Below are 27,948 nucleotides of genomic sequence, written 5' to 3'. Positions count from 1 at the left end.
AACTGCCAAAAACTATTGATGATTCAAAGTACCATTTACATTGTAACAGTCAGGTAGTGAAGTTCGAAGGGGAAGATGTATCTCTCCCTCTTCACTTATCTCCGCTGGCTTATACTGCTGTTCATAACTGGAAAAAAAATGAAATTCTGATAGCAAAACAGAAATACAGAGCTGTCAGCCTTTTAGATCTTTTTCTGAAGAAGAGAGTACATGAGAGGTAAGCTGTTTGCATTTCTTTTAATGCTACGATGGAAAACAGTGAATGGATGAGTGAACATTCAATGATCCAACAAAATACTTGCAGCAGTTGGGTGAGGGAGGTGGCGTCTACAGCACTCTGTCAGGTTTCCTCATTCATCCTCCTACGCTGGACGTGTGGCTGATGTTGCCTCCTTACCCTATGCTTCCAAAGCATAGTGGCCCAGTAGTGATTGTCATCATGGTCTCCTGGTGTCACTCATGATGGTCTTGCTCCAACAGCAAAGTCCCCGTCTTCTCTGGAGGAGTATCTTTTTATGCTCACTCATTCTTTGGTGGGACAGGAGATAGGCTAGCCTTGTTTTTTCTGGCTTCAGTGATTTGCACTAAAATCACTGCCATAAGCTTTAGAAGAAATTCAGCTTTATTTAGCTGATGGTTTAAATGCTTTAGAAGCAGTGGATGAAATTAAGAAATGCAGCAGGTTTGGCTTTGTTCTGTGTCTGTGCTGTGCTGGTTTATTGGGAAACAGTCTAGATGTTTCTTCCTTCAAACTTCACCGGAAATTGAGCCATGCTTTTGAGGAATTTCTGTTTTTACAAAATCCTTTGCAAAACCCTCTTTTATAAAACCCTCTTTGTTTGCTGGAAATGATGTCTCCCCAGTTTGGCACTGTATTGCAATATATTTCTGATGAACATGAAAAATGACTGTCAAAAAACAGATAATCAGTTAAATACTAACACAAAACTATTCCTCCTTGTATAGATGCAGGAGAATGGTGTTTACCTTAAGGGGAGAATTGGTTTGAGTTGACGCAAGCCGCATCTTGACTTGAGGTTTCTTTCAGGATGTTGGTAGCAGAAGCTGGGACATAGGGTAATACAGTGCTTTAATAATAATATGCACAGTAAACTAATTTATTTTAAAGTACAAAGTACTTTTGGGACTGAATTGTTATGCCTCAAGTTATGTGACTTGGCTTTAAAAATCTTAGAGCTGTGTTGGTGGATTGCTTTCAAGGTGCAGAATACTGCATTTTTGAGCTATTAAGGATCCTTACATGTGGTTGAAACACTTTATTTTGAATAAATACTTCCTGCCAAAGTGTTAATTGTAAATTGAATGCATTAAGCTGATGAATGTTGAGGTCTTCAGCAGATATTTTCATAGGCCATTTTAGTGATATGTAATACTTAAAATACTTCAGCAATAGTGTTCAAAATTCAGCAGTTATCTACTGTACTTAACCTGTTCTTTGGATAGGATTAATAAAGGAAAAGAAATGCAGTGGTACATCCAGCTACAATGCTGTTTGCAACACAATGTGCATACTGCATTTGACAGCTGACTAACAGAGCTTTGTCAGGTACGTCTTTATGCAAATACTTGGAACCCTTTTTATAAAGAGCTGTAATAAGTGATGTGGGTTGGTTCTGTCTGTATTTACTGATACTGTAACCATTGCATAATACTGATTTTGAAGTGATTGTCCATGAGCCAGTAATGAAGAGAACTTCTTTGCGCTTTTTTTCTGTGACATAAAAGTTGCTTTGCTTCTTTCCATGCAGAAGTTAATACTAAAAGATTTTTAGATTGTACGATTTCCCTATTAGAAACAGTACTATTGCTTTACTGGGGTAAGTTATTACCAGGACATTTCCATTTAAAAGTCAGTGAGTGCTTTTCCTCTTGGTTTTAAGAATGCTGCTGTTCTCTTTTTATTGAGACAATAAAGTTCATTTTTCTCTTTTTAGATAAATGCTCTTCCTTCTTGAAAACATGGAAGAACATAGGGAAGTCTCCAGGAAAAATAACTTGCTGTAAAATAGAATGATGGAGCTATTAATTTCCTTTGCTTCCCATTATTCAGTATGAAAGCTGGTAGAATTTCATGATGATGTAAAATCAGTGTGTTATTTATATCAAATGGCAGAGAGAGCTGGAGTCAAATTATTATTATAGCCTTTTGTGAAGTAGTCTGTGGAAAGAGGACTGGATTTCTGCAACTGTAGAATTAAAGTTGCGGGTTGTTACTTACCAGCTGTTGTAGCGATGAACTCCAGAAGAATCCAGTGATCTGCACAGATCTGCTCTGACTTCTATGATTCTTGCCTTGTCTGATCAGCCTCTTTGCTTCTTTTCCTCTGAAATTGCAACTCATCCTCTCTCCAGCAGGAGTACAACGATTTTTTTAATGGCAGGTAAAGAAAACCACCTTTGTCTCAGAAAAATGATGGGTTAATACTTAGAGTTGATATCCCATCTTGCAATATATTCCAATTGCCAGTTGGTTGTTAACCTCCTTTACCTCTAACACAGATCTTCACAGCAAAAGACAAAATGTATTAGTGTGTTTTAAGTTTTCTGACCCAATTCACTGTATGGTTTCACATGTAGTTGCAGTGGCACATGGTAAAGAGCTGTGGGAAAGAGGGAGGCAAAGGACTGCAAGAAAGAGCACTCAAGCCAATGTAAATAATAATACTACTGACTACATAGCCACAGCCTTAAAGTTAAGACCAGCTGTCTACTGAAGACTGAAGTAGGTAGCCAGACAGAACCTGTGGTACGGAATTTCACAGAAATATGCCAAGAATCATCATCTATGTGTGAGAATATCCTACATAAGGCTTAAATAGTGGTTTTCAGCTCTGATTCTTTTATTCCTGTGGTAAGGAGTTAAATGCAGTTTTGTCTGAGGACGTCTTGTTTATAAGGTGCGTGTACAAGATGCATGTTCTGAAAGCAGAAGTGTAGTAGTTTGCCACAGTTCGTGTGTTTGCCTTGAACAGAAGGTTCCCTTAGTAAGTCTGGCTAGATTTGAAGCCTCTCTGATTAGAGGCCCATTAAACTGCTGTAATCCAAACCTTTAATTTATGAAGTTAGACTACTTTTCATTGAGAATTACTGCGTTAGTCACTGATTTACATTGTTACTTGGCAGGTGAGTAACAGGAGAGGATGTTGGGCTGGCAGCTTGACAGCTAGAACCTTAAAAAATTAGCAAAATTTTCATTCGACATATAATTTATTTTTAAAAGAGCACACTTTTCTTTCAAAATAGTTAAGTTTGACAGGCAGTGCTGGTGATACAATCAAAAGTTCATCAGTTACATTTGGGATTTTATATTCTTTTTCCTGACATTTGTTCAATTGGTCTCTTCCAAACCAGTGGGTTTTTCAGTTCTGTTGGTGGCTTTTTACTCTCCACATCCTTACTCTTTATTGCCATCCACGTCCTTTAACTTTCATTCTCTGCCTATAGGCTTGAAAGTAAGCAAATAGATTTTATGCTTGAACAGCAGGGGGAGTTCTGTTGTTTCTAAAGGCTGTAAAATCCAAGTTCATCTATGCTCAGTTTTCATAGCCTAGGAGGAGGCAGCCTCTTGCGAGAGGGTTATTAGATTCCATTTGCAGTAGCGGCTGTTTTCATTTGAATGGGGTTTAGGTTTTTTTTCCCTCCCATTAAACAGTGAAAAGAATTATTTATTTTTGTTTAGTGTTCCAGCACTTAACCCTTTAGCAACTTTCATCAGAAAACTAAGGGAGGAGATTCCAGCTAATTGGAAGTTACATCAGTCAGTTGCTTTCTTCATAAACTATGTTTGCATATGAGGAAAATCAAACAGACTACGGAAAGGTTTCCAGTTGTAGAATGAGAAAACGTGCAAGTTTTTAATCTTTTACTGTATTTAACAACTAGAGCCAATGATGCCACCTGGAGCCTGAAGTGAGTTTTTCTTTCTGGGGGCTCAGTTTGCCAAATTATTCTGTAACTAACAGAAGCAGGAAGAGTTCTGCTACTTTAAAGCCATGGTGAGATGTTAGCTGATGGCATCGCTTATGTTGACTTACACGATTCCTGTGGCTCCTGCGTGCTTGACCCTCTTGTAGGCTGTGTGTTCCCAGCCTTGCTCCTTTCCAAGGCAGGTGTTTGTGTTAGGCACGTAGCAAAATAAGTTTTCTCGTTCTTCACAAACTGTATGACTGTGCTGGAGTTCAGGCCAGCACAGCTCAGAAGTGGAAAGCTGGGGGAAGGGGCTGCTTCAGCTGCAGGGAATTACATGCATGACTCTGCCTTGAGACTTTAGTCTTGAGGAGAGATTCCTGCTGAATTCAGAGGCTCCACATCCACATAGAAGTGGATACTGAAGGGTATAGTCCTATTACTACCACTCAGAGACTGTGAATCAACTTAAAGGTACAAAATGTTTGTAGATAGTATGGTTATTAAAGTCTCAAAGGTGAGAAGGTGGTAAAGATTATCTATGATTTCTGGTGAATTACAAAACTAAAAATCTGTTTCCAGGAAAAGCTGCAGTTTTGAAGTGTCTGCTGGACATTCACAAGATTTTTATGGAGAATGACCCTGCCTATATCCTGAATGATCTCTTCATTACAGACTATTGCATCTGGATTCAAAAAGCTAAGTAAGTTCTTAGGTAGCTATTGGTGCGGGAAATGTTTTTAGCATACTACATCTATGAACAAGTATCAGTAAAATTCCATCTCCTATAAATGGAAATGTGATCAGTGGTTTTCATTTAGTAACCTTGGCTGTCCAGCTGTTCTTACTACATAAGCAAAGACATTCAGTGCATTTTTGTATGTAGTGACACCACTGGGGGAGGAAGGGAGGAATTGCATTTTAAATAAAAATGTGGATTTTCATTAATATCTTAATTTTGGGGGGGGGTGGGGGTGGGGTGGTGTAAGGGGACCAGCTTCTGGAGAACTTTCATTCTGTTATGATCTTGGGAAGAAAAATGTTTGTATGGCACTCATGTAGCATTAAGAAAAAGGTTGGAAGCAACTCCTAGTTTGGGATTAAAATCTTGATTTCCAGTAGAAATGACAACTTCCCGTTCCCGGTCGGACACGTGCAAACCATTTACATCTGTATGAAACAGTTGATTTATGGATTGTAGCAGTTGTACTAATTGATTATTAACAGCAGAATGTGTTGCAGATCTCTGTTCACTGTGTACTCTTATCTCTGTACTTGCTGCCAGCTCACTCTCCCTGGCAGTATGCTGTGGCTTCCACTTCACTTGAGAGGAAACAGTGACTCTGCCACTTCCAGACTAAGTGCCTATTCAGCACTTCTGCATCTCACCTGTGTTCTATCAACTGGAGCCAGCATGGCTTCATTTATTTCCAGAGTCTTGGGAACCTGCAACCAGACTGGTTAGAAATATCGGCATGCTTTAATCATTTAAAAACAGAAATATTGGTAGGAAAGCAGGGAGAAATGGATTAAATGAACAAAGGACGCTGCATGTTCAAGTCTTACTAAGCTTTATATTTTTCTTGCCAGTCTTATTCTATTTTTCATACAGTTATTTTTTTCTTCCTTTTTATGTCTTCGGGAGCCTTCTCTGAAGGCTTTCAAAAGTACATGTATGAGTTGCAAGTAACATTTCTCTCAAAAGGAAGGTATTACTAATACAAACAAAAAATGCCATTGGTGCATTTGTTAATATAGCAACATACAGACTCATAAACAGCGTTTAAATATAGCCTTTGTATTCTAGCTCACAATTTAATGAGAGACTGTAGGAGGAAAAATAACTTAAGTGCACAAGACAAAAGAAGCAGTGAGGGATTATAGAGGGAACTTAGTAATAATCATGATCAGAAAGAGGGATATGAAACAGAATTGAGCCAACTTGCATAAGCTTTATGCTTAGGTGTGACTCCACCAGTACTTCTTAGAGAATTAAAGGCTTTCAGTTCGTAGCTGCTTATTACATGTTGTACATATTGCTGATTTCTATTCTTTGTATGCTTTCGATGTCTATGTTCTTACAGATAACAATACACAAAATATTCTAAAGCAACAACAGGCATTTCCAAACGTTTTCATTTGTCCATCCTGATCGGTTACAGGAACAATTAGGAATAGCCAGTTCATTTTACACGGTCATTTTTGAGGAGGTCTTGGCCACACCTTAAATACAGGAGTTGAGAAAGTACGTGGGGAAGGAGAAAGTTATTTTGTGCATCTTTCACATAAGACTGTAAATTACTGCTGCCCATATCAGTGTGTATAGTATCTAGCAAGTCAGTCAAAAAACAAGGCTTTCTTTAAATACAGCAGAGGAAAACGTATGGTAGATATAAGTGACTGATACATTAACACATTTACTCCCAGACGCATACATTATGTACCAGTTAAGCAGAACTGACAGCTTCTGGAAAGAGGGCAATTAAGCGATCTTATTGTCATAATGACATGGCACAATAGTTGTCTGTCATTAGGAGAACAGGAGAAAGAGGAACTGCAGAAACCTCTCCTATTTTTAGGGTCTGAATCAGGAAAGCATTTAAGCATATGCTTAAGTCATTCCTGTTCTGTTTAGCAGTGAAGCATGTGCTTGAGTTAAGCATGTGTGAAGTGAACAGGAACACTTTGGTTTTTCCCTTATGTTGAAGGTAACAACAACTTCTCTTGTCATTCAGAAAATACCCTAAGAGATACAGAAATGGGTCGTGGCTTGTCCATTAAGGACAAGGGTTCCCAGCTCCCGGAGGTGAGTAAGGCATCTGAAGAGGAGGGTGGTACAGCTTTTGTTCCAGGGGAAGAAGGTTGTAACATCCCTCTGGTAATTGCCTTTGTGGAGAAAGAGGTTTGGGAGGTGAAGGTGTGTGTAGGTACTTTTGTGGTGGTCTTTCAGTGACATTATTTGCATGTCTGGTCAGTCTCTCTCTTGTGTCTCAACTATTCTTTGCTCCCTGCAAGCTTCATTAACTTTCTTTGTCTCAGTTTCCTCCTCTCCTAGCTGTAGTTCCAGGGCACTCTCAAAACCTTTGGAGGGTTTTTCTTTTGATTCCTCTCTTTCCCTGTTATGTAACCAAGTCCTAGTGGAGGTTGGGGCCTCTTTGCTTAAGCAGTTAAAGCAGACCGTAGGTCCTTTTTAGTGAAGAATACGGTCACTTTAAAAACAGCTGGAAGCAAGGTTTTTAGCTCACCTATGCTGGCAGAGAAAAGTCTAGGAGCTGTAGGTTTAGAAAAGAAGGCAAAAGGTAATGGAGGTATCAAGTGGTGGGAAGCTACAGTCCTATTCCAGTTGAAGTGTCCAAAAGAGGAACGCTGCTGGTAGGTACTGGCTTTTAAATACACAAACCTCGTAGCCAACAGTGTGTCAGTAGCTGATTACAAATTTGGTTTGAGATCATAGTTTGGCTGTGACTAAGTTAGATGAATAAGTGAATGTGTCAGTGGGCTGGCAAAAGATGATTTATTTTAAGCACAATGTACCTGTAATTGGAAATGCTTAAGCTGAATAAAACACACGCAGGTGGCTAATAATCACTTGGGTATGGGTATGAGTAGAAGCTAGTGCTTTAAGTCTATTTATTTCCCCCCCCTCAGCAAAATTATTTCATTCAGGTACCTCTTACTAAGTGAAAAGTACTACAAGTCTTAGACAATGCAGGATTTTAGCTGAGTATAGCTGAAATTTCATCTTCCTGTTCATAATCGTAAAGCTAACTTCACCAGCTTTCTAGGTTTCTAGAATCTCTCTTGGAGCTGCTTGTGAAGTTACTATTAATAATCTGATCTATTTTATAAAGAGGCATGTAAATCCTTTCAACTTTCATTAAGCTTTGAAAAAAGGGAGCATGTTGCTCAGCAAAACTTGCCAGAAAAGAGGGAGAAGTAAATGTTAACCTGGGTAACAAAAGCGAGACAAAGGCAGCTTGTAGTAAATCTCGGCAGGTGGTGTCAACATTTGTGTTGAAAAGCCAGATGCAGCCAGATGGAAAATTGCATCTTTAACCCCTGAGGTCATAATGACATGTCATCACTTCATTTGATCCCCCTGCTAAGTGAGCTTATCATCCACCCTGCTGTCACTCCTGTTATTACTTTCATTTCCATAATAAAATTAAATTTAATTTGTCTGCTTTGCATGCCTTTTTTTCTTCTAGGTCAGAGCTTTTACAAACCCCTATTATACATATGGCAGCCTCTCCAAGGAGAAGTTTGACTGAATTTGTATTATAAGTCTGAGCTTTTCTCCATCTTTCACACCTTACTTTGAGCAGAAGGAGATGAGGGAGAGGAGGAGTTTTGGGGAAACCATGGTTGTCTTGATAGCTGCAATATGGGCTGCTAAGATCAGGGGAGTCTGGGTGTGGGTTTGTTGCAGGAGAGCTTTTCCCCTTCTGCTGGTGGGGACTTGACATGTCTGTGACCCCGTAGTTGTGTTCTTTATTGGAAGTCGGACATTTACCCACTGACTCTTGCTGTGCTGAGGTTCCTTTGTGCAGTCTGATGCCTTTCTCCATTTTTTTGTACCCCCTTTTGTGCTATTCTCTGTTCATGTTGCTTTTTGTTGTCCACTGTTGTACATATGTGCCTTCTGGTAGCTGAGCTGCTTGATGCCTGATGGCCATAACGTGAGTGGCTAGGTAGAGGGCTGATTGACTTCCTAGTGTCCTTCTTCAGGCAAGCAGTTCAGTGCATGCTGTCCTGCATCCTTGCATAAGAGAGCAATTAAGCCTGTGCTGATTTTAAGTATTTTTACTTGACATTTAAAAACATGTGTAGTTTAAAATGTGTAACTTTACTTAATATATATCTTCTGTGTTCCTGGGTTTGAGGTGAAGCTGTTAGTGTTCCTGGCAGTTTCCAATGGGTTAGTACACTTACTTATTACAGTTGTATACTTCTCAAAGATTTATGGGTATTAGGAATGCAGGAGAGTAAGATGTTCCCACGTAATTTGTTTATATTTTTCATTATCACTGTTTTTTTACTTTTTAACTTACCGGCTCACCTCTTATTCATCTGTTCTATTGCAAAAAATTACAGAGTTATTTGTGTTGTGTATCCTAGTAGCTTCAACTTGCACAATAAAGGTGATCTGTATGTCGAGAGAGATGACCTGCCTCAGTAAGCCCTTTGGAACTGTATCTGCAACTTGATTTGTTATATTGGTATATAGACTGGTTTAGTGTATGTGTGCTCTGTGTACACGTGTAAGTATACGTGCTCCACAACCTAAGACAAATGTAATCTTGCTAATTTGGGTGACTGTAGGTGTAACATGCCAGGTCAAGCATGGACTATTTACTTTAAAGAAAAGTCAGGATTCCTGGTGGCATTTACAGTCTCTGTAGAAGCTGCTGTCTTTATTGGAACTAACTAAATTAAAGCGAAGATATTCCTAAGCGTGTTACGTTTGCTTGTCTTGATTTGCAGGTGAAACATACCCTAGAAGATAGGCTAGGTTCATAGGTCTGTTTTCCTTTTCATCTCTTTGTTATAATTGAAACCTAGTCCTTGTTACAAAATTACCTAGTCTGAAGCCAGCAGGGAGTTGCTGCTTTATGTGTAGGATGTGAAGTTCTCTAAATGCAGGATTAATTACATTCACAGCATGCCACTGAGGTGATGAGATTGACTGTGATTGTTCAGCCCCCATTTCCTTTTCCCCATGTTTTCTGAATTACTGTGTTAATCAATATAGTGTAATGTGGGCCTGAAGAGTTAAGACCTGATGCTGCAAAGGTATTAAGGAGCCCAAGTCTTTCAGAATAAGAAAATAAGATCTTTGAGATCTAGGATTTTTACTGCCTGTGTCACATTGGATCGTAAAGTGCACAAAGGAGTAAGGAACGCGACCTTCAGCATCATAGTTTGTTGCATTGGTTAAAGTTTGGTAGAAGAAAGATTTCTTTATGTTCATTCTGCCCTCTTTCTTGGCTTTGTCTGACTTTTAACATTTATTTTACAAGTTACCATCTCTTTCTGTTTGCAAAAAGGATCATGTTTCAATGTCTGAGACAGCCTTCTAACACTTCTTAAAGCATACATTTGATCAGCAGAGTAGTGCTGGTAGTTTGACTCTGGTAGTGCCTATTTAAATACACTGTACCACACTGAATCTTCAAAAGCCTCTCTTCAGTTCATGTAAGTATTTACATAGCTATATGGGTTTATTACTAATTTGCATTAGGTTCTCTACTCTGTAGAGCATCTTATTTATTTTCCTTGTACCTTGCTACACATGACCAGCTTGCCCTTATCCTATGCTGTCCTTGCTTGTAGGGCAAAAAGCATTTGAAAACAGGTTATGCATTATAGCCTTCCTGAAAGAATTACCTTAAGCTTTTGTTACATTTGGAAAATATTTTGTAGCATATAACATACTTGCTTACAGAAGCTTAAAGATTACAATCTTTAGATTAATGCAAATGGAATTTAAACGTATATTCCAGTTGCATGTTAAAATTATTTGTGAAACTGATCGTCTGTCTGCAAACTGAAGAAATTTGCCATGGTTATTATTTGCTAAGACCTGGGAAACTTTGAAAAGTGTTTCAAACGGTGTAGAAGCTGTTTTCATTGTGCCATTTCTGCAGCTGTTTCTTGGCATGTTTGTTGGCTTTAGTGGTTCAGGGTTTTATAAAGCTCAAGATACTTGAGTAGAGCAAAACCAGGCTGTTGATTTTTATTTTTTATTTTTATCTTTTTGCTGCTTGGAGGGTTGATATTCACGCAGTCCTATTCACTCTGTGGCATTGCCATGTAACATTTGAAACTCAGGAGTGTATTGCTAAATGAGGGCTGAACAGTAACTTGTCGACTGCACCTCTGCTATGAAAGCATTCATTTCAGATAGGACGATGCAGGAACAAAATGATCCTAAAAGGTTTTCAATGATGAACTGCCAACATGTTTATTAAATTTTCAATCTGTAATGGGGGGAGGAGGGAGTGTATTAACAGATAAGGAAAATTAATCAGTGCTTTAAAATGGTGTCAGATGCTCAAGGAATATGCTAATTTTCAGCATCCAAGATTCAGAAGAACAAAGGTATAAGCAGTAATATGTTCTGGATGAAAATCCTGCTTCTTGGCTCAGTGGGTTTAAACTGAATTGTACAGCATGTTTAAAGCACTTCATACATTTGAGACCTTAGGCAGAATATACCTCTTGTAGTATTATATTTTATGTGTATTAGTTTTACGGTCAACTGTGCTCTACTCTCTATTACAGTTAAAACTCTCTAGGTTTTACTTTGCCTTCACTGCTGCCCATGTTAACTTTGGCTTAGTGGAGGCTGTGGTAATGTCAGCATGGATTAAAAACTCCAGTATTCAAAGCAGGTAGTGCAGAGGCAAGCTGAATTGCTTTCACCTTACTGCTTTGAAAGCAGCCTTGCCATCAGCATTATGTTCTGATGTAGCGAGTTTTATTACTTACAAGATAGTGTAAGCACCTCATTGCCACCATCACAAAATCCCTTGTTTCAGTCTGCCTTGTAGTTAGAGGATTATATTTTTGACTATGCTTCAATAGTATTGCCATTGTGGATACACTGGAGCCACTTAATTCCCTGCCCCACCCCTGCAAACTAATTTGTTGGTGTCTGGACATTTTTTATTTGAAGGCTCTTTCCTTTTCTATTTCATCTTTGTAAGAGCCACACAGGTAAAAGGGATAAACCAGAAAATCATGGTGCTACTTGTGATTACGTTTTTTTGCATAAACACAGCAAGAAAGCTGTGTTTTATCTGGTTGTCTTGCTTCACCCTTACTGTCCTGTGATGACTTGCTGTAATTACTGTAATTCCTTCTTAGCAGGCTTTGCAAACTGGCATTACTACTGCTGGCAGCTAGTTCAGCATGCAGCAGTATGTTTGCTTACTGCCTTAAGAAATCAAGCTGCATTAGGTTTGCTTTTCATTCACTTCTTCGGTAGCCTGCAGTGCTGTATTAACTTTCAGATGTCCCAGCTGATTTTTGAGCTTTTACCAATAATGGGAGTGGCCACTTCAAATGTTCTCTTTGAGGTTCATTTTATGCATATTTGAGTTTACATACACCACTGTAGGAGTTACTAATATGTCAGTTTCTAGGAAACATTGGAAGGGGGGGGGTGAAAAAAGCCTGTAAAAAGGCAGGCTTTTGTTGCTATATAAACTTAAGATAATCCATTGTTTTCAGAGTCTCTGTGAGTACAGTCCAATATCTTTAACAATCTGTAAGAAAATATAGTATATGCCTTTTTAAATAAAAAATTGTAATACTAAATTTTATTTAGTTAAGAGAAAATGAATTGCACAGGCAACACGTGCAACTGAACGATGTACATTTTAATACAGCCATGTATAAGTTGGCATATTCACAATAAAAGGTTGTAGATCACAGTTATACATTGGAGAGTACAAGACAGTTGAGGGCAGCAGCTCTAGCAAAATAGGCTGAGCCGTGCTTGGGAATGGTTTGAATCTGAGCACCTATTTATCTCTGAAGAGGTAAGAAGGTGAGTGCAATCTTCAGCTGAAAAAGCAGAGTAGTATCATTTAGGAGAAGGAAGTGGCATGACATAAAATAGGTGATTTCTGAGACTGTGTTAAACCACAGACTAATTCTAGTGTCTGTTCCAAAAGATGTTGAAAAAATGAGAGAATCTGGGCAAGAAAGGTTCCATGAATATACACGTCTGAATGACCTGTGTTACAGCGAGAGACCCAATGAACTCAGTAGTTCATTGATAAGAAAGTTAAAGATTGGCTTGGACTTGTCTGCAGACATGATGGGGTATAGATTTCAGTTCTTAGCCATTGTTTAGTATAACAAAAAGAACTACAAATAAGATCCATGTAGTTGAACAGAAACGGGAAAAATTCAGGCAGCAGTAAGTTTTCCTGTTTTCCTAGTGAAGAGGAATTACGAAGTGGCTCATTCTCCCCTGAATGTTGGGTAGTTCTGTACTGTCTTGTTTGTTTCCACCAAGATAGCCTTGCTAAAAAACACCTTGTGGTTCCAACACTAGATATGGGTCTGGTGCAGAAAGTATTTGAGATTCTGTATTATTTATTATGCTACTAAAACCAGGCTTTTCTAGTCTTACAAGAGAAAATGCTGTCATTTTCCTTAAAACTTAAATAAGGGTTTACCAGTCTATCAAACAGTACATAGGCTGTTGGTGCCCAGATTTATTATTTTCATCCCAAATCATCTGCTCTTAATCCTTAGATCTCCATTCTTTGATTTAAAAATAGTAACTAATAATTTGCAAGCACATTGTATGTCTCCTGTTTCATTGTTTTGATGCATGTTTTTAATACAGTTTCTTTTTGTTTACTGTCATCCTGAGCTGGCATGCCTCTCATTAAATGTTGCATCTTATTTAAGGCTTGAGCTGTCACTTCAATTGTCTGTAAAGCAGTAGGTGCATGTAGAGGACTTTGTAAATAACAATACCCAAGTAATGTAATACGCTGACTTAAGAGGCTTAAAGCAAAACACTGTTAGCCCTGAAGGCTGAAAAAGGTGATAGACAGGTGGATGTAATAGCAGAAGTTCCCCTTTATATATGTTTTAGCAAGCCCTGTAAAACATGGATTTTTAACAAGGGATTTAATCTCTCCTCCCAGCTGCTAGCTGCAGCTTCCTTTGATGTCTTTCCTCTCCTTTCCTCTGTTGTTTTTTTTTCCTATTTATTCAGTTGCTTTTCTATAGCTCCCATTCCTCCAGGCTGTGTCTGAGTGCACCTTGCTGTGGCTAGAGAAGGCAAAGAAGAAAGCCATTTTTTTTTTCCCCCTCAGGCTACTGCTTTGATTTTCCAAAGTTGTTGGGAGGCAGTTCCTCTCCGGCTGGAAGGGTCAGTGATCTGTGTCATGGCTTTTCAGTCAGCACATCTCAGCTGACTCCTCTTCTGTTTTGACTAGGGGAAGAATGAGCTTGTGTGGCTGTTGCCTCTCTAAGCAAGTGGAGTGTACAGCTGTGATCAAAGTGGAAAACTGATCTGCAGGCTGATAATGTCTTCCTGTTTTGTTTCCAACCTTGTCAGTAGCTTGCTTGGTCTCTTCTACCTACCCCTTGCAGTGATTGTCCCATGAATCTCAAGACAGAACAGAGGTAGAATGAGAGAGGAAACAAGCGTGGAATGAGATGGTAACTTAGCCTGTGGCCTAATGTCTGCTTTCCACTATTTCCTGGGAACATCTCCTTGCAAGAACTGGGCCATCGCCTGCAAGCTGTCCTGTTGTGGTCAGGAAGACAGATCTGCAGCCAATTCAGTGGGGGGTGGTGCTATTATTATTACTATTAATTACTGTTATTCATAAGGGGCATGATCATCCACTAGAGTATCTGATAGTGGGTGTCCCACAGACACAGCAGTGTGTGGAATGAGAGGATGGGAACAGGCCATTCAGTTTATGCCCTTGCAAAAATCTGATTTCCTGCCAGGAGTTTGCAGGATGCTCAGGTACAGTGTCTTGTTATGTTTGGGTTGTGTGAGTTGAAAATGGATTGTGAGTGAGGAGGCTACAGGTGGTGTTCTCCCTTTAAGTGTTAAGGGCCTCAGTCAGAAGCAATGGAGCAGTGTTGGAGTTAAAACTCTCATCAGCCTGACTAGGACTTCTGTTGTTTGGTGGTTAAATCCCATTGTAAAGGGGCAGGGTCGTGTTGGAGTAATGTGTTTGTTATTGTGCCTTTAATGTGTCCATTGTCCTTGTTGTTATTTTTGTGATATATGAATTTACTAGCATTATCCTGACACTGAAATTCACGTTTTCTGCACTGCTTTGTGCGAGTACCTTTCATTCCCATATTGTAATACAAATTGTATAATTTACAGTGTTAAGAGTGCTGCATCTGGATCACCAGCAGTAATGGTGAAGACCAAGTTCTAAGTAATGGCAGTTAAGAAATTTGAGGGAGACAGGGCTAATGTAGAACAATTGTCAGTGTTCAGTTTCTGTAACGTAGCCAGTACTTTCTATCATGTTATAAAATCTGCTCCTTTCTCACTGTCTCTATTGTGGTGAGTTATCTAGTCATCTTTCATTATTTGTATTTATCATATATGGCTTTGGAAGCTGTGCCATTGTTAAATGTTTGGACTGGCTGCAACTTTCTGAAGCTATTTTGGCAACACTGAGCTACTTCTAAGCTCAGTTAAAGTATTCCTAAAACATAAAAATAACATTCAGATTCTTCTTATAGTCCAGTATTAATTCCAAGTCTGTTTTTTCTTATGAATATTTTCATAGGATCAGCTACATAACTAAGCTGTACTTGATTTCTTTTATAATCCGTGATTATAAAAGTCTGGTTTCAACTTATCAAAAAGACCAAGTAATGAAAGTAAGATGTTATATTGGAAAGCTTCATCTTTTTTTTTAAATATTTATAAATGTGAAGTTCAATTCATGCAATATTTAGATCAGTATGAAAGAAGTATGTGGAATTTCAGAATAAATATGGAGGGAAAGTCACTTGAAATACTCAGACTTATTAACATAAAAGAAGTCACTTAAATTGAAACGATGGTGCTGTGCTTTATATTTGATTTATGGTTAACAAACTGTAATACTTTAAGCTATGTAGATAGCGGTTCATGTTTACAAGGCTGCAAGTCGGATTGAAGTGTAAGTATATCATTCTCTTAGTTTCAGAATTCATTTAATGCCTTTTAAAAGCCAGAATTTCAAGATGAAAGCATCTTATGTTCCCCTTAAACCCACTGGGTTCTTCCACATTAGCCTGTGGCGCAGAACTGCTTTTTGTCACCTGAAGATAAGTGATGGGTTTCTCTTGTTAAAAATAGTCTCTTTATACTGGATTTCTGCTCTTCTAATGCTGTCAATTTGAAGTGGTGGCATCTTGCTTACAGGGAGATGTATTTTCCTGACTTCTTCCTTACCTCAGTGCTCTTTTTTTTTTTTATAGTATGGTTTTCCTATGTTTAAGACAAAGATTTTTTGTGGTGTTAACACTTTGTCTGATGTCTACAAGGGAGCGAGCAAATAAAGATGGCATGTACTTCTACAAACCCAAGCCTTGTGCCCTAATCTCTTCACCACATCGTTTGACACCTCTACCAGGCAAGGGGCGTCATAATCAGTAGCTGGTTTTAGCACTGATCATGTTTAGTGCTCGCATGTCATGGCTTCCTAGCGAGCCAATACATGATAGCTGTGTTCTGCTTGTCTTTTCTTATGAGGGTCATTATTTATACATCTGCTTATTTTCATCAAATATGTAGGAATTTGAAGATCTTTTCTTAAACTCTTGTTGCTCTTAAATTTGATTGAAGTAGCCTGGTTTCCAAGAGTTGTTAGAAAGGAAATAATTAACAGTATAGACATTGACAGTATAAACCTATATATACCTGAGCTATTCAGGCTAAAAAACAGAATCCATCCTCTTGAGAAGTGGAAAGAATGAGTTCTTACCTGCATTTACATCAAATGCCTTGAATAGACTGAGCACATACTATTTTAGCAGCTGGCTTTTCAGAAAGAAGTATAGAAATGAAGCAGACATTAGTGGTGTGTGTGTTTCCTTCCTATGAGGACAGTGGTTAATCTAGTACTACATCATGTGAACAAATGTTGTGTTATTTCTGTTGTGTTTACACTCATCTGGCTCTTTTTTTGCTGCAGATAATGTAGAAGATTAATTAAAGTTTAGGTCCATTGTTACCTGACTCCTGAAGAAAATGGTTCTGTTTCTCCTTCACTAACACATTAAATTCAGCTTTGTTCTTATATTATCTTCCATACTCATTGATCAGAGCTAATGAGATTTTAATAGAGTTAGTTAGTGGTTCTGCCACTTACTATAAAAATGTATAATAAACTAAACATGTGAAACGAGTGGTGCTGTTTGTGTTCCTCTCTGTTAATGTACTTCCTATTCTGTGATTCTTTCAGATCTCATAAGCCAGGTAGGGTTATGATGAGCTAACCAGCTAATGAAGGCTGGAAAGTGACTTAGTAAATGTTGCATGTTCATCTTTCTGTTTGATTGATGGAATAATGAACTTTGTGGCTAGAGGTGCCTTTTTTGTATAGGGATGTCAAGTAGGTTTTAGACTTCTCTGTTCTTTATGATCCTATGGCATTTTCTGTGCATTGTGTAGGTATAAAAGAGTATTATCTGTGATCTTCTGAATGAGGGCCCTTTCTTTCAGTGAAAGGGTTGCCCTATGGTTCAGGTGCCATGTGTATTTTCTTTTCCACCTCATGTCTTAAACTTCATGGTAGTAGTCTTACGCTTTAAGTTTTAGCCATGTTTCACCATAGAGAATAATTGTTCCCAGAGGCCAGATGAAATAAAAGTTTCCCTAAGCTTGTGGGGAATTGGGATAAAGGTGTGCATGAGGTACTTTGCACTAAAATGAGTGTGAGGTTACATTCCTTGGCGTAGTCTGTAATACAGTGTGTGCAGATAGGCAAAGTGGTTGTCACTGTCTGTTAACACCAAGGCTTTCTGTTGTGCATTTCTTTCAGAACTTAATTTGGAGCATTTTAGTTCATTGATCCTGAGCTTGCTTTTTCAAAACTACTTCACTATGGTTAGAGGTTATGGACTAGTGTATAATTTGAAGCACTCCTTAAGAGTAACCTTGAAAGTGAAATGAAAATAGTGAAATACAGCATCTCCTGTAAAACACATGCTAAAAGGTATAATTGAATCTTAGCCTCTTATCTCCAGGCAGACTCTGAAGCTCATGTTCTCTTGTAACCCATGACTTCTAAAGAGTACTTTTGTCAAATGGGTGATGTGTTTAGTGTGATGGGTTTCTCATTATTGCAGCTGAATGTCCATTTGTGAAGATTCTTTTCTGAACTGGAAGATACTTTTTTTTTTCTTTTTTAACTAATTCCATTATTCAGTCATTTGTGCTTTTTTTTTTTGTGCATGTTGACTTCAGATGTTTCTACATTAATGAAGTCTGCTTTTGCATTCAGTGCCATCACCATTGTTGCTTCTGTGTTTTACCAGTTGGGTTTGATCAAACCTAGACTTTTTCAAGTCTTGAATATTTTATTAAAATCAAATTGCCTTTCAATTCTATGTCATAAGAATTCAATCAGTGTATTGTTTTCTTCTTTCTAGCTGTTTGAAGCTGTATGTCAAGTGTGGAGGGATGCTTGCCTTTGTTAGGTGCTTTTCTGAAGGAAGCACACTACTTACTGCTGGTTTAAAGAACAGAAGTTATATTATTGCAGTTTGAGAGCATCTGTGTCTTCCCTCACATTATCTCCACGTCTGAGTGTCAGAATACGCTGTTCCAGTGACTTAGAGTGTTGCCTAAGAGGCAACAATGCTGACTTAAGGAGTCTTTCCCCAAAGCTCATCAGTTTGGTTGCTCAAGCAGCTGTGCAGAACTAGAGAGGACATCTGGGTTTTAGATGGAAGAGCAATTTATTGTCCTCTCAAGTACATTTAAGAATAGTTGATGCTTTGTCACCTGTGTCATTCTTGTATGAGCTTGTTTTATCTTTTGGTATCATGGTTGGCTGTGCCTTCTGCTTTGAGAGAGCTTAAGTAGTAGACTTACTGCCATAGGATTATTGATTTTTGTCAAGATCATGACAGAGTTCCTTTGAGAAGTTAATGTTGGCATTATCAACGGACTGAACACTGAACAATATCTCTTGATACACCTTGTGCTTGGCCAGACAGTGATGGATAGAATCCAGCAAGAACCACTCTGGGCAGGGGAAAAATAAGGTGATCTGAAGGGTCTGGAGAGTCTGCCCCTTTTGCAGGTCCCTTTTTGGTCACCAGTGACAGTCCACGGAGAAATATTAGCCATGTCCTACTGCAGCCTGTCCCCAACAAGTCTTGTGGCAAGGTAGAAGATTTCATTATCCCTTATAGTTTAACTGTCATTTCAATGTCTTGCAGCTACTAAATTTACATGTTCTCTGTATCTGAACTGCTGAGGTTCTACTTGGGGAAAATATCTGGTGATGTCTCAGATATTAACTCTGGAATTGTCTTAATACTTATGATACCTCTGGCTAAAAGAATAGTTGTGGAGAATTGTAAACAATGCTGCCAGGTATGTTATTTGGAACACATTTAAAGTGGTTACACTCTTGACTGGTTGTACTGCTTGTTATCTGTTTATCTAAGAAGAGGGTGTCTGTGAAACTTTGCCTCATATAAGTCTGAGTTTTGTCAGGCCTTCTTGAGAAAAGTAGTTTAATTATAGACTGATGCTTTCTCCTTAAATTTGGTAGCTTCTCATTCAGTAAATACATAAAATTAAGGCAGTTGAGAAAACCTTGTGATCCCACAGACAAAAAGCCTTTTGCTTAATGCAACAACTTCACTATTGGCTGGATTATGTGTGTCAAGACCTCTTGCTCAGTGGAGCTAAGTTGAATAGCTGCCCTTTTTATATTTATCAGCCCTCCTGACTAGCACAGCATCTGGCTAGTCACTATTTGAATGCATCTCAGGGAATTGTAGGCCTACCAGGAGATGGCTGCTTGACAATGAGACGGATCTATTTTCGTATTTGGTGGAACCTATGACACTGCAAAGGCATGGCTGCACTTGAAGCATCTACTGTTTCTATGAGACTTGTTTATCTTGCCTGTAAGGTATAAAGATAATTAAAGTGGTTTACACTTAAAACAGGGCTTGTCAGCCCTGTAGAGCCAGGTTAGAGCACTGCTAGCATGGAGGACTGATTCCCATTGTAGAATCATAGAATAGTTAGGGTTGGAAAGGACCTTAAGATCATGCAGTTCCAACCCCCCTGCCATGGGCAGGGACACCTCACACTAAACCATGTCACCCAAGGCTCTGTCCAACCTGGCCTTGAACACTGCCAGGGGTGGAGCATTTGCACCTTCTTTGGGCAACCCATTCCAGTGCCTCACCACCCTCACAATAAAGAATTTCTTCCTTATATCCAATCTAAACTTCCCCTGTTTAAGTTTTAACCCATTACCCCTTGTCCTGTCACTACAGTCCATAATGAAGAGTCCCTCCCCAGCATCTTTATTATTATTATTATAACATAGTGAATAGCCGTAACCACATTCAAACAGCATAAAATAACAAGACTGATGTTGACTCCAAAATTACTTAGGCTTCACCTTGGTTCCAGGACCAGTTAGGTCACATTCAAACACCAGGCTGGTAACCAAAGCTGTTAGCAATGATTTAGATATACAGGTTCCCATGCTTGCTTTTGTGTTGTGCTTGGGCAAGAACAGCTCAATCTGCCATGACAGCACTTGCACGCTGTACACTGACTTGATTGTGATTGAGCAGGGGGAGATAATGTGAACGTTCTGTTGTATTGTGCTGTCTTACGCCTAGTTTAAACTGTGTATTTCAGAAAACTTAGGAGGCAGTAGAAATAAACCTATTGTTTACAAAACAGAAGCAAGCTAGAGCTTGTGCCTGTGCAAGAAACATCATTTTTCATTCCATGGTGAAATATTACTGACTCCTGCTTTGAAAGGCTGTGCTGCCAATTTGGCTGTCTCCTGCCATGTTTGCAAATACTGTATGCGGTGTTTTACATACGTAACTCCCATGCAGTGATGGAGTATGCAGTGCCACCAATCATACAGAATACTGCCGTATTTTCAAGTACTCTTTGAGTTTTGTTTGCTTACTTTTTTCAATATAACTGAACTGCTAAAGCAAGAGAATTGGATGTAAGGCAGATGGAAAGGCCTAGTCCATTAACACTCCTTAAAACCTTTTTGGTTGGTAGTACTGTTGTTGACTGATGGACATAGTATACAGAAGCATGATTACTTATTTTAACATTTGGAAAGAAAGTGGCTTGTGTGGCTGGATGTATCCCCAAGTCCTGCATTTATTTTTTTACTTTCTGTGGCTAGGTTGATTTTTTTTGTCTTCCCTTCCAGCTCATGCTAAATCTTCCTTGGAAACAATCAAATCCCTAATGTGTCTTCTGTGAGACCTTTCTCTCACAGCTCTGTGTTCTGGAGCTGTCTTGATTCATCAGATTCTAATGCCTTCTTTATTCCTTGGAACAGGAGGTAGAACCAAAGCTCTTAGAATCATTAATCTTGAACCGGAGAAGTTGTGTCCTGCTCTCCTCCCACCCTGGCTGCTGCTTATGTCTCAGCATTGCAGTCAGTCCCTATTGCCATCACTTCCCTTCATGCTGCCACATGTGGGCTTTGCTTTAAAACTAATGATTTCCCTTTCCTGTTGCCATAGTCCTTTTTTTCCCCTTGTTTTATCCGTATCCCTTTATTTGCTAAATCTCGTGATTATTTGTTCTTTTAACCCCAGTTTTACTCTTTTGCAATCTGAGATTTCTGGAACAAGATTTCTTTTTCTTCTTCTAGCACATGGAGGGACTCTCTCCTGTGCCTAGGCAAGGCTTACTGTAGTTCTGTCTGAAAATCTAAATTCCAAACTACGTGGGCAAGCCCTGAGATGCTGCTGCTATCTGTTCCTCAAAGTTATATGTTAAACAAAACATGCATCTGCTCAGTTTAACCTGTAATTAAACATTTTCCTTAAGCAACTGATATCGTGATAACTAATAATTATCATGTATAGCACCTTTAAAGCTTATTATGCATGTTTATGTAAGAACACTAGCACCATAATAACGCAATATCATTACCACACATGTGCCTACTGAATGAGCATGTCTGAAAATAATCATGCAGTTCCATTAATCATACTTGAAAAATTGAAGTATTTGCTGTCTAATCTCTAAACCACTCCTCAAAAGATTTTGGAAACAGCAGGACCTGTTTACTGCAGCTTTCTAATACACAAAATCTCATTTTTGGTGTCTCATTTTTGTATCCTGAATTGTTGCTTGTCTTTCAGCTAAGGAAATCATTAGCTCAGAGACCCCCAGTCTTGTGTTGAAAGTATTTCCAAGCAAGGAGGACAGCTAGCTAATTCTAATTCTGTTATGGGAAAAGCGGGGGGTAGCAAGATGTTCTTCAAGTAATCCTTTTTTCCCTTTTAATAGATTTGAAAGTTGGGAAGTGGGGTTTTCTGCTTTTATGTATAAATTTTTCAAGATCATGAGGTTTTGAGTTTGTTTCTAGTACTGAAATATTGAGCTCTGGTAGAGACATACTGGCCAGAGTGAAAGTTGGGAAGAAGCACATAGCCTACTAAGGAATCTGAGTAACCAAAAAGGAGACTTTCATGCTGTATCAGTCAAATACCTGGCGTGGCTAAGAGCTAAGGAAAATAGTAAAATATGTTCTACTTTAAAAATTGTTTATTAGAAGATTCCTACTGTGGTTGAGCCTGACATGTTCTTTGGGGCATTGACAGTGTAGAGAGAAAGAAAGTCTGCCCCTCTTCCCCTGTCCTGAAACATGCTGGTTGGTAGTTCGTGGACTGTATGTATTCTTGTGCATGGTTTTGGCAGTCACACTGCTCCATGGAACCACTGTGTGAGAGAGTTGAAGTAAGGCAGTTACGGAGTTTAAGAGGGCAGATGGAATTGTTGGCCTTTGCAGGCGTTTAGTCGTCCAAGCAGAGTATCCATTTGTGCTGTGATTGTTAGAAGGGAAGAGCAGACTGTTTAATCAGTGTCTTTTTTTTCATTTCCTGTAATCCTTTGTAAGGATAAAAAGCATGTCCTCTCTCAGTAGTTCTATCGAAACCTTTGTGGAAAAAGGACTAAACGTGAAACTTGAAGCCACAATCGGTTTATGAAATCAGTTATTGTCATTGTTTTGATGTGTATTTTGATCACACCAAAGGAATTAACCCAAGGGTTTCAGGCTAAGAATTCCTTCTGCAGTTTTACAGTTACCCAGTAGGGCTGGTGTCTGTATCTGTCAGGCACCAGCCTTTTCACTTCTTCTCTTTGAACTCATTGATAAAAACCCATTTGTGTATAGAGTGATCAAACACTTTGCTGCTTTAGAGAGGCCATTCTTTCATCTGTCAGTAGGACCACATCTAATTTAGTAACATAATGTGTGTTGAGTCAGATCAGTCTATCACTGTATTTTCTTCCTTAACACTAGGCATTAAGCAAAATGGAGTGCAGTTAAGTATTCATTAATGCCAGAAAGTACATGATGCCATACATCTCCTTAATACTTGATGCAGTTATGTGACATGTTTCTATATCTAACATGTTAAGTGCATTATAAGAGAACAGTAAAAGAGGAGGAGAGGATTTTAAGGGTGTGATTTCAAGGACTGAGAATATCTAGCAGGAAAAAATATTAATGAAAAATCAGAACAGCAGAAATAGGGAAAAATAAAAAAATACATAGAGGATTTGTAAACAAAGTGACGGACATGACAGGAGAGGCGAGAGGGCAAACAGCACTTTCAAAGTTTATTTGCTGTCTATAATGGCAGTAGTAAAATAGGTAGGTGAGACTGAGGTGGCTGGAGCTGGAGAGGTATTGCTAGAGGAAATGGTTGTGCTTACAGTTAGTAGCTCAATGAACTACATATAAAATGGGTACAAAAGAGTGTTCTCTGTCACAAGGCACATTCAGCTTTTAAAGATCATTGTGTACTTGTGAACAGTCCAGCAGTAGGACAGTAAAAAGGGTTGTACTTTCATATTATTAACTCTCACAGGGGAAGGGGACATATGCACAAACGTAGCATCACAGAATGGTTTGGGTTAGAAGAGACTTTAGAAATCATCTGGTTCCAACCCCCTCCCCTTGGCAGGGACACCTTCCGCTAGACCAGGCTGCTCCAAGCCCCATCCAACCTGGCTTTGAACACTGCCAGGGATGGGGCAGCCACAGCTTCTCTGGGCAACCTGTGCCAGTGCCTCAGCACCCTCATAGTAAAGAATTTCTTCATAATATCTAATCTCAGTCTCCCCTCTGTCAGTTTAAAGACATTCTGCCTTATCCTGTCCCTGCAGGCTCTTGAAAAATGTCCCTCTCCAGCTTTCTTGCAGCCCCTTTAGGCACTGGAGCTGCTCTAAGTTCTCCCTGGAGTCTTCTCTTTTCCAGGCTGAACAAGCCCAGCGCTCTCAGCCTGTCTCCAGAGAAGAGCTGCTTCAGCCCCCTTATCATCTTCATGGCCTCCTCTGGGCTTGCTCCCACAGGTCCTTGTCCTTCTTACATTGTGGCCCCAGAGCTGGATGCAGGACTGCAGGTGGGGTCTCACAAGAGCAGAGTAGAGGAGAATCCCCTTCCTCAATCTGCTGCTTACGATGCAGCCCAGGACATGGTTGGTTTCTGGGCTGCAAACACACACTGCTAGGTCATATTGGGCTTCTTTCTCATCAACCAACACCCCAGAATCCTCCTTCTTCAGGGCTGCTCTCAATCCATTCTCCCCCCATCCTGTATTTGTGCCTGGGATTGCCATGACCCATATGCAGGACATTGCACTTGGTGTTGTTGAGCTTCATGAAGTTCACACTGGCCCACCTCTCCAGCCTGTCCGTGTCCCCCTGGATGACATCCCTTCCCTCCAGTGAGCATGCATAGGTATAATTAGAAGGAAGGAAACAAACTGTTTCAAAAGCAACACAAAATGCTTTATGAAAAGGATATTAACGTGTGACTTGGGGTATAAACCAGCTTCTCACCAATGTGTTCAAGAAGCAAATTTCCCTGCAATCCTCTTAATTTGTTACCACCTACTGCAGTGCTTCATGAACCTTTCTGTTTATCACTTGGCTTCTTTTCACGTATGGAACAGGGGGAATGCTTTCTGTGTTCCCAATTAGGTTGGCAGTTTCTCAAGTTCTCTGTAACTTTTGAAGAAAAATTCCAAGTTCTTGACAAAAATAAAATGGAAATGTATCCTCAAACATCAAAAACTGGAACAGTGTGAAGTAAGCAGCTTTCTCAGATTTGGTACCCGTGTTTATAGTGGAGGCTGCTGGGATGATGTTGTGGTTTGATTTTTAGCTTCAGATTGAAAAATCCTAGAAACAGAAATTTTTCTTTGTTGCTTCAGTTACTTCTGGTAAACACTTACTTATTTCTTAGTTTTCTAAGTCTATGGGTTGAACTAAGGAAGTTTTAGTATGTTTTATTCCAAGTTTAGCGTTAAACGTTATGCTGTCTCTGTAAAAAGAATCTGCATTGACTTTCCCTTCCCCCACTGTTAAATACAATTCCTTTAGGAGAAAAAAAAAATGACGTGTCTATGTTATACTGAGTAATTATGCCCCCTGGGAAATAGAATATAAAGATCTTTAAAATCGTTCAGCTGAGAGAACAAGCACTTTAACTTTTGCCTCGCAGGAGTCATGTATTACATTATCAGCTACTTGCTCCAGTGTCAGTGTGTCATGCCTTGCAGGTTAGCAGGTTTGGCAGAGGAAATGAAACCCAGTCAGTTACTGCAGGATTTATAGTAGACCTGCTGTTGCAGGAAGTGGTGAAAAGTTGATTGATAGTCTGAGGCAAAACTCTACAACAAGAAACAGGATGTATGTTTGTTATTTTATACCCATTTTTCCCTTTACCCCCTCCCCTTCCCCTCTGTCCCTCCCCCCATTTCAAGGCACTCTCTTCTTGTTCTCTCTATTTATAAATCCATGATGCACATTTCTGGTAAAGCATGTGTTCACTTTAAAACACTTGAGGAAATGGGTTTGGCTGTACCAAAGATCGGAAGCTGGTGTGGCGTGCCTACTGTATCAGAGGTGTTTATCTAAATGCTCCTGATATTTCTATTGAATTATATTTAAGCTGAGTTATACATGAAAGGTGGAGCATTATCTACAGACAGCACTGAAACATCTCCTGCTATCATGGGGTGCGTCAAGCAGGCTTTGAAAGGAGGGGAATGTATCGCCATGATGGACCTGATCAGTTATGTTCTGTCAGTTCATCTGCATTTAACAGACATATCTGGAAGGGTAATAACCCAAAATCATTACTGGTGTATATAAACTTAATCCAGCAAGCCAAATACTGCAGGATTTGCTGCTATCAGCATTCCTGAAAAGGTCTGTTTTCCCTTACTGTGCACTGCTGAAACATCAAAGAAGCACTATCTTTTCTGAAAGTGTCACCATAGACTTTCAGTGGGTTATTGGCTATCCTTGTGGGAAAAGGTTACCTAAAATAATAGTAATTATGAATACTTTTGATCTCTCCCCTCTGTAGCATCTACTTTTACAATTATAATTTGAAGTTGTCTGCAAACCAAGAAAATAGTAGGAATGTTTAAGATTTGTGTTCTCATTATCAGATGGGAAAGTTCTTCTGTTTGTAAAGTTCTTCTGTTTGTAAAGTATCTTCTTCTTTGTTAAAGGTCAAAAAAGTTGGCTGCACTCTCTGAGTCCTTGCAGAAAACCACACTCGCTAAGTCCCACATAGGATTTGAACTAGAAGAGCTAGAAGCAGCAGCAGTGCTGGTACAAGAGGAAGAGAGCATGTTAAAAGCTGCTGGCAGAGTTTCCAGGCAACAGCTGCCTTCCTCTGAGTCGGAGACAAGTGACTCTGAAGAATCAAGCAGTACTTCATCTGAGACAGAAGGCTCTGATTCAGATGAGCCAGAGTCCTCAACCAGTGAAGATGGGGAAATAAATTCTGTACAAGACACGCTTCACGAGGAGAGGACAGCTCCACTTATTGACTGTAATGGATTAAGGCAGGGCACAAACACTTCGACATTTGAGGTTAGTGATGAAAAATCAAAGGTTTCTTTGCGATCTGCAACTCCTCCTGGAAAATTGATAGCGGAATTAGAAAAGCAAATGCACACTGCAATTAGACTTTCAGAACAGCCTGAAAGATCGGCTACTCCAGGCTGCATTTTACAGGAGCAAGACGAAAGCCATGTATCTGAACCTGACAGACTTTCAGAAGATACTGATGGGAAGGGAAATTACTTAGAGGTGTCTTCAAAGACAAACCCATTGCTTTTTCTTTGTGGCACAAATGAAGATGAAGACTAAAGGACTGTGTTAGAGCGCAGTGTGACCCACTAGCAATGCAGCTCGTTGCTATAATGAGGTGTTCCCAAGGCTATCTTGAGCTTCAGAAAGAAGCGGATATTTTTCTTCTTTGTTGTGTTGACAGTTCGGAGGGCAAGGCTGCTTTGAAAAGAATTGACATGACTGTATGATAGATACACTCATAGTTAGATTTTTCAGTCTCACATTTGAGCTCTACATGTGGGAATGTGTAATTTCAGTAAACTTCTAGAAACAGTTTCCGTTCAGCTTATTTGGTAGTAGAATGATGTCCTAATCAAATACAATTGAAATGATTTGTAGCATCATTTTAGTTATCTTTAGCTGTTGGCATTTACTTGAAAAATATCCTCATTATGTTTGTATGAAGTTGTTTATGATATTTTGCTTCATAGCTCTTAAAAAATGGTTATAACTTTAAAAGTCTAAATAGTGTTAAAATATTTTTAAGTGTATATTTTCTAATTTTTGTACAAAATAAAGGAATTTATCCGTATAAGAAGGGTTATAGCTTATATTTCTGCAGTTTTTCAATTATTTCAATAGTTTTGTCATGTGTTTATTCTTTTATGCTGTTTTGTTTTTGAAAGGTTTTCATGTGTGGACTCTACTATTGCTCCTCAAAAACCAGGAATTCTAATTGTTTGTTTCTTTCTGTGTATACTCTTGGTATCACCACAGTAATGTTAGCCAAAATGGAAGAAACAACATGGTACAGCAATTGAGTATAGGACTGAAAGCATACCAGTGCTGTCTACAGCTAGCTGTGTTACCAGTGTTTCATGTAGCTTTGGCTAACTCATTTTTGTCTTTATAGTGTTAAAATAATCCAGTCAGTCAATATATTTTGTGCTGATTTCTGTTAACTGTAAATAAGTTCTTGAAATCAGGTGGCTGCTGCAAATTCCATGCTGTTATTCAGTCTCTACAAAAGGATTTGGGAGGGAGACAGGATGGGACATAGACCACCAGGTTTGCTTCACCTGCCTGACAGAACAAGAGCCCCTGATTCATGCCTCTGGAGCAGCAAATGTAATTACTTTTCAACCTTTTTGCTATTAAAAAGTGTATAAAAATCCTAAGCT

The 27,948-nt window shown here is 39.1% G+C and overlaps 1 protein-coding gene across 2 annotated transcripts in view; it reads left to right on the top strand.

The window, feature by feature from the left end:
* SHQ1 (SHQ1, H/ACA ribonucleoprotein assembly factor) overlaps positions 1-27,313 on the top strand; it is a 54,297-nt gene extending 26,984 nt beyond the window's left edge. The window contains exons 10-11 of one of the 2 annotated variants that reach the window (XR_008973985.1): positions 4,510-4,630; positions 26,200-26,339. Coding sequence is in view for 1 of the 2 variants with exons in the window: in XM_057422912.1 (XP_057278895.1) it covers positions 4,510-4,630; positions 26,200-26,845 (767 nt within the window). In the remaining variant the exon portion in view is untranslated. Of the gene's footprint in view, positions 1-4,509; positions 4,631-26,199 lie in introns of both variants that reach the window. The other variant, XM_057422912.1, reaches the window with a different exon arrangement.
* Positions 27,314-27,948: the final 635 nt, after the last annotated feature.

This window comes from Pezoporus wallicus, unplaced genomic scaffold (genome assembly GCF_028554395.1).
Source record: "Pezoporus wallicus isolate ANWC-B61680 ecotype Strahan unplaced genomic scaffold, APGP_CSIRO_Pwel_v1 contig_7073, whole genome shotgun sequence".
NCBI classification, from domain to species: domain Eukaryota; kingdom Metazoa; phylum Chordata; class Aves; order Psittaciformes; family Psittacidae; genus Pezoporus; species Pezoporus wallicus.
This window is presented reverse-complemented; position numbering and strand designations above follow the sequence as displayed.